This window comes from Phalacrocorax aristotelis, chromosome 3 (assembly GCF_949628215.1).
Source record: "Phalacrocorax aristotelis chromosome 3, bGulAri2.1, whole genome shotgun sequence".
Taxonomy (NCBI): Eukaryota; Metazoa; Chordata; class Aves; order Suliformes; family Phalacrocoracidae; genus Phalacrocorax; species Phalacrocorax aristotelis.
The window spans coordinates 94,623,747-94,629,962 of record NC_134278.1 but is presented as its reverse complement, the minus strand read 5'-3'; the positions used below and the strand labels follow the sequence as shown (position 1 = coordinate 94,629,962).

Sequence of the window (6,216 nt, the reverse complement as noted above, 5' to 3'; positions counted from 1 at the left end):
CGATACTACTGCAGCTGGAGGGGGAGGTGGGGGGCAGCAGTGTCACCGCCGGGGGCGGGCAGTGGCAACTGGTGCCAGCCCTGTTCCCACAGCCCCGGGGCCGTCCCACCGCGACTCCAGGTGATGGGCGATGCAGGTGGCGGTGGCAGTTGGGGGCTGAGCCCTCGGCGGCGCGGCTGCTATGGAGGTGCCCTGGGTGCTGCTGGCTGCCGCTCTGCTCCAGCTCCTGCCCCGTGAGTACCCCCGGGAGGGACGAGCCCTGGGTGACGTCCAGCCTGGGTGACGTCCAGCCCTGGGTGCCAAGGCTGAGCGTCACTGAGCTGGCAGGTGGGACATGCACAGGGGATGCAGTACCCCTAACCCCTGGCCCTGCAGCTGGCAGGGCTATTGGGCCCCTACCCACCCTGGCCCCACCACTGAGCATGATGGTGGCTGGGCAGCGCCGGCAGCTGGTGGTCTGTGTGGTGAGCGAGCTGGCCCCTGCCTCCGGCCACACCGTCTGGATCTCCGGTGGGAATGGCAGTGCCTTGCAGTCCTTCGCTTATGGGACCTCCTGGGAGGACGGTGGCACCGTCTGCACTGTCTCCCTCCTCCCCAGTGACCCACCGGCTGAGGGGGATCTTGCCTGCCACGTGGGGCCCAACAGGACCTCCCCGGCCCACAGCTCCAGCCCCATCCACATCACAGGTATGGCCCTGCTGCTGCCACTGCTGCCTGTCTTGCACACTGCTGGTGGCCCCTGGGGGTGCTCCGGGCCTGGCAGGGAGCAGGTGTGAGGCCTTGCGGGCCAACGTCGCTGCCCCAACCGGGAGGTGCAGGAAGGGGTTTGCGGCAGGCCCCACTGCACAGATGGTGCTGAGCCGCTGCCGCCTCCCCAGCTGCGCTCTCATCCCGCAGGCAACAAGGAGGCAGCAGACCCCTGTCCCAGCAGCATGGCTGGTGAGTCCCCAGGCTTTGATGCAGCAGGAATGTCGGTTGCTGGGGGGGGAACGCTGCTGGGCTCCTGGCGGGGACCCAGCTGGGTCTGTGTGGTGGTCAGGGGGGCTCCCCACAGCACTGTGGGGCTGGGGGAGAGGGGATGGAGCTCCACCCTGCTTGGCAGGATGGGGAAGGTGGGGAACAGCCTGAGGGTGACACGAGGCGTCTCAGGGATGTGTTAGGGAGCCTTGGGGAAAGTCTCAGGGACAGGTACTCCCCGCGGCCTGGCAGCACCGGTGGGGTGGCTATGGCAGGCGTCCACCCGTCCCCTCCATTGCAGTGCCACCAGCCCATGCCTTGGCAGACCTGCTCGTGGCCCTCCGGCTGGTGCTGCTGAAGGTTGCCCTCTCCGATGCCCTCCTCACCTCTATCCTCCTGGCCCAGAGCTGAGGGCCCGGGGCCACGGCAGGCCCACCCTGAGGGGTAAGTGCCCCTGGTTTGGCCCCAGGGGTGCAGAAGGCGCCTGGAATATTTCGGGGGGGGAGGGAGGCACCCCCGTCAAATGCTGGAGGGAGAGACCCCGTGTTGTTCGGGGGGCGGAGGGGGGAGAACACCACGTGGGTGGGGGAGAGGGGCTGCCATGCTGTTGTGGGCAGCAGGACCTGGGATTACCGGGGAGGGGAGTGGGGGTGCGGGTGGGAGAAGGTCCCGAGTTATCGGTGGGAGGGGTGTTGGGGATCCCGAAGGGGGGACCTGGGGCGGGGTGGGGCGCACACACGCCGCCGCCCCTCCGGACTGGGGCCACGTGCGCGTCCGCCACCACCCACGTGGCGGGGATCAGCGGGGGCGGTTGGGGGGTGAGGGAAGACGGACGACACGACCCGGAGGCAATTCTACGACGCCGAGCAGGCCCTGGGGTCGCTCAGATTGGCTGGCGGTGGGAAGGGTGGGCGGGGATTGGCCGGGCGGGCCACGTAGGCCGCTGGGATTGGTAGTCGCGGCGCGGTTGCTATGGTTACCCGGCGGGGCGGTCCCGGAAGCGCGGCCCCGGAAGCGGAGCCATGGCGGCGGCAGTGTCGCTGCTGCTGCTGCTGGCGGCGGCGCTGGCGGGAGGCGACGACTCGGACTGGGTGCGGCTGCCCAGCAAATGTGAGGGTAAGCTGGACCGTGGGGCGGGGGGGGGCCCGCCGGGGCGCCAGGGCCTGGCTTGCCGCGGTAAGCTGCCGTGATCGCCCGCCGGGACCGGGACCCAGACCTGGTGCAGGGGCTGCGGCCGGTGCCCCTCCCCCCCCCCCACCTCAGCCCTGCAGGTGGAGGAGGGGATGAGCGCCGGGGCGCTTTGCAGGGCCGCTGCTGCCGCCGCCGTGTGCCTGGGCGGAAGCGAGGGCCCGCCGGTGCCCCTGAGCCCGGCCCAGCCCAGCCCAGCCCGGCTGAGCATCCTGCGGATCGTCCTTGCTGATGGCTGCCTTCCCGAGATGAGAGCTTCAGGGGTGCCCTGGCAGTCGCTGCCGCTCCCAGTAGCAGTTTGTAGCTGGGGCTGGTCGTCTCTGCAGATCTAGCCTCAATGATACTTCTTCCCTGGGCAGCCCCTGGATTCACAAGCAAGCAAAGGTCTCACAGGCAATCTGGGACCTTTGCTGCCTGCCGTGGTTTCCTCTGTCTTCGCTGTGTAGGGACTTGTGAAGCCTGACAGCAAAGAGAAAAGGAAGAAGTGAAACTCCGGAGCTCTTTGTGAAGCTTTCCTGCTGGGGAAGCAGCTCTAGAGATGCTGATGTTCAAGCCATGCTGTGGCATCGGTGTGACCTCAGAGAAGCATCACAGCAAGCACTGACCACATGCTGCTCTTCTTCCTGCCCAGGCTTGGAATATGTGCCAGCACGCAGCGATAGCTGTGGGCAGTACCTGGATAACTGGACGCAGAAGCAAGTGCTCCTGGCATGCATGGGGTTGCTGCAGCAGGTGTGGTGTGGTGGAGAGGGACATCCTTGAGGCTCAAGTGCAGAGGGGCTGCACGAAGGAGCACTTGTCTCACGTTAGAAACGGCTGCAGCGTTCTGGTGCCATTAGAGTAAGGAACGCACAGGAGGTGCGCACAGGGCTTCTCGGCAGGTGCACAGCAGCCTTGGAGAAGCCACCTTGCTCTTTCCTGCCTGTGGCGCATCTCTCTGCTCACATTGTTGCCTGGGAGAAGATGTGGTGTCTCGTCACTGTCAGACCATTTCTGGGGCTTGGCCCTTTTCCCAAAGCAGAGCTTGAAGAAGAGGTGGCTCCCAGAAAACAGGAGCCCACAGCACAGGACAAAGTTTTCTCCAGCCTCCCAGGACCTGTGCTTCAGGCGAAGAAGGGCCCGACCATGCCTGGCTACCATCCCTCCACATTTCCACTTGTAAACCTCTGAGATATTTCTCTTCTGCTCTGTGTTTCTATTGCTCTGTCAGACTCTTTGTTACAGAAGAAATAAAGCTTTTGTTCCCTTTTTCTTTTTAGTTTTATAAAAGAAAGCCTGTGCTGTGTTATAAAGCTGTTGGTGCTGTGGTCTCTGCTGTAGAGAGTGCCACAGGCAGTGTTGCTGAAGCTGACAGCCCCTTGTGCAACAACGCAGTCCATAGCCAGCATCTTGTCCCACCACCCGGCCCACTGAGCCCTGCTGGCCACTCTGTCCCCAACACAGCCCTGCCATCACCAAGGCGCTGAGGGAGCTGTGACCAGGTGGGATGTGCTGGTGCGGCAAGGAGGAGCTTGCAGGACCCACGCTGGGGCTTGCGTTGTGAAAAGACCCTGTCCCCTTCCAGGAAGAAAGGAGTGGCTCATGGTGCGATGGCAGAGGCTTTGGTGGCTGCGAAGTAGAGGTGTCAGGAAACCCGTAGGCAGAACTGGCACCGCCTGCCTTCCCAGCTGTGCCACAGCAGCTGGCTGCATGGGTGCATTTACCCCGAAGCACTGATTCGGGTATTCCTGCTTCGAGGGACTTCCAGTGGAATCAGTTGAGCTGTTTCCAATTGTTTGAATGGCCAATGCATCCACTTTCTGCTCACAGCAGCTCTAGTGTGCTTGATGCCTGGTGCTTGCTCCTGCTTCTGTCCCTGCTCGGGTGCTCTGTTGCGCAGCAAAACCCTCTAACCTGCCCATGCTTTCCTTCCTGCAGTGTGCAAGTACGTGGCGGTGGAGCTGAAATCTGCTTTTGAGGAGACTGGCAAGACCAAGGAGGTGATTGACACCAAGTATGGCTTCCTGGATGGGAAGGGCTCTGCTGTCAAGTACACGCAGTCGTAAGTGAGAGCATGGCAGGTGGTCTGCTGCCATCACTGCTGGAGGGCTGGGGACTTTGGGACCCTGCAGGCAGGCTGTGCTGCGCACGGCTCATCTGGAAGGACTAAAGTGTGCTGCGGCGGGTGGGGTAGGGTGGACAGGGCAGCCGGGGGTGCCCCTTCTGCCTGGGGGATCCTGGGAGCTGCAGGGCGCTCCCCCATCCCACCAACTAGGCTGAGGCTCACCTTCTGCCCTGGCTGTTCTTGGGGGGCAGTGCTGAGCCGGAGCCCGAGCCTGAGCCTTCCCTCCTCTCTGTGCAGGGATATCCGGTTAATCGAGGTGACGGAGAACATCTGCAAGCGGCTGTTGGATTACAACCTGCACAAGGAGAGGAGTGGCAGTAACAGATTCGCAAAGGTGAGGGCTGTCCTCCAGTCCCCTGCTCCCAAACATCCCTAGTCCACCCTGCATTGCTGGGGTGTCGAACTGAGGTTTGTTCTTCCCATCCCCTGGATCCCCTGGCAGCACCCAGAGGAGGCTGGGCTGCCCCCCGAGTCAGGTGTCGGGTGCTGTTGGACCATATCTCCCTGTTTCTGGGAGCGGGGTTGCAGAGGGGGACTCCCCTGGTAATGCTGGTGCCCCGGGGACACTGGTTTTCGCTGCTTTGCACCTACCTGCGTCCCTGGGCAGGGCGGTGTGGTCGGCACTGGCAGGGGGAGAGCAGGAGCCCAGCGGAATGAGCGTGGCTTCACTGGGCAGCGCTGCTCCCCCAGGGCATGTCAGAGACGTTTGAGACCCTGCACAACCTGGTGCACAAGGGTGTCAAGGTGGTGATGGACATCCCCTACGAGCTGTGGAACGAGACCTCCGCTGAGGTGGCTGACCTCAAAAAGCAGGTACCCAGGCCGGTGGGATTGGCCCTTGGTGGCCACCATGGGCTGGAATGCAGCGGGAGAGAGGGTCTGGGGGGGTGCTTTGCCAGGAACGGGGTGTGGGCAGGACCTGCTGCCCTGGTCCTGGTCCTGCCTGGGCAGCATGTGGCTGGAGCTAGGCTCTCCCCTCTGCACCAGTGCGACGTGCTGGTGGAGGAGTACGAAGAGGTAATCGAGGACTGGTACAGGCACCACCAGACAGAGGACCTCTCCCAGTTTCTCTGCGCCAACCACGTGCTAAAAGGGAAGGACACAAGTAAGTCCTGGCTGCTGCCCGGGGCAGCGTAGGCGTGCTGTGGAGGGCAGGGGACACGGCCAGGGCAAGGGGAGCCCTGCTGCCCCCTCTGAGCCCCCCACTGCCTCTCTCCTCCCCAGGCTGCCTGTCAGAGAAGTGGACTGGCAAGAAGGGTGACTTGGCAAGCGTGGGGGAGAAGCACAGCAAGAAAAAGAGCACGAAGAAGAAGAAGAAGGAGGGCCAGAAGGGTGAGAAGGAGGGAGCTGCAGGCCTGCTTCCCACGGGGGAGGCCCTGGAGGAGAGCGGGGTCCAGGAGGAGGCTCCGCTCACCCACAGCCCAGCCGACGAGCTGTAGGGGGGCAGCTCCAGACCCCGGGGCCGCCCCAGCCCCTGGGGTCTTACCCCGCCGTGGCCTGCGGCTACCAAAGGAAACGGGACTTTGCGTTCGGCATGAGCAACCCGGGGGAGGCCGGAGGGGCTCGGCCGCCCGGGTGGGATCCTGCCAGCTGAGGGGTGTAGGGAGTTGCCGACCCGACCCCTCTGGGGCTCCAGGTACGGGAGCCGCCGGTGCTGCCGCGGGGCCGGGGCCGGCTTCTGCTCCCTGCGCCCTGCCGGGACTGTAAATAAAGACATTTTCCCCAGAACCGCCCGCTGCCGGTTCTGCTTTACCCGCGGCGCCGGCGCAGGTCCCCGCTGCGGGTGGGGGACGCGCTGCTCCCGCCCGGTCCCGGCCCCGGTGCCGCCGAGCCAAGGGCCGGGGCTGCGGGCGGGGAGGGGGCGTGGCCGGCTGGGGGGACGGTGGGAGCGTGGATTGGCTGGTCTGCAGGGGGCGGGGGCGGTGGGGATTGGCGGGGCGGGGCGGCTGGGGGCGGCGGGGATTGGC

General features: G+C 64.8%; 1 protein-coding gene across 6 annotated transcripts; it reads left to right on the top strand.

Moving 5' to 3' along the window:
* Positions 1-17: 17 nt before the first annotated feature.
* Positions 18-5,977, top strand: CNPY3 (canopy FGF signaling regulator 3). Of its 6 annotated transcripts, none has more exons than XM_075088561.1 (9): positions 42-233; positions 376-510; positions 599-687; positions 898-939; positions 4,063-4,186; positions 4,487-4,583; positions 4,940-5,062; positions 5,237-5,354; positions 5,474-5,977. In XM_075088561.1, the coding sequence occupies exons 1-9, from the start codon at positions 124-126 to the stop codon at positions 5,686-5,688; spliced, it is 1,053 nt and encodes a 350-aa protein (XP_074944662.1). In that variant the 5' UTR covers positions 42-123; the 3' UTR covers positions 5,689-5,977. The 6 variants fall into 6 exon arrangements, with proteins under 6 accessions (XP_074944661.1, XP_074944662.1, XP_074944664.1 ...); XM_075088562.1 differs by having other exon boundaries at positions 70-233; positions 441-510; XM_075088565.1 differs by having other exon boundaries at positions 226-327; positions 441-510.
* The last annotated feature ends 239 nt before the right edge of the window (positions 5,978-6,216 follow it).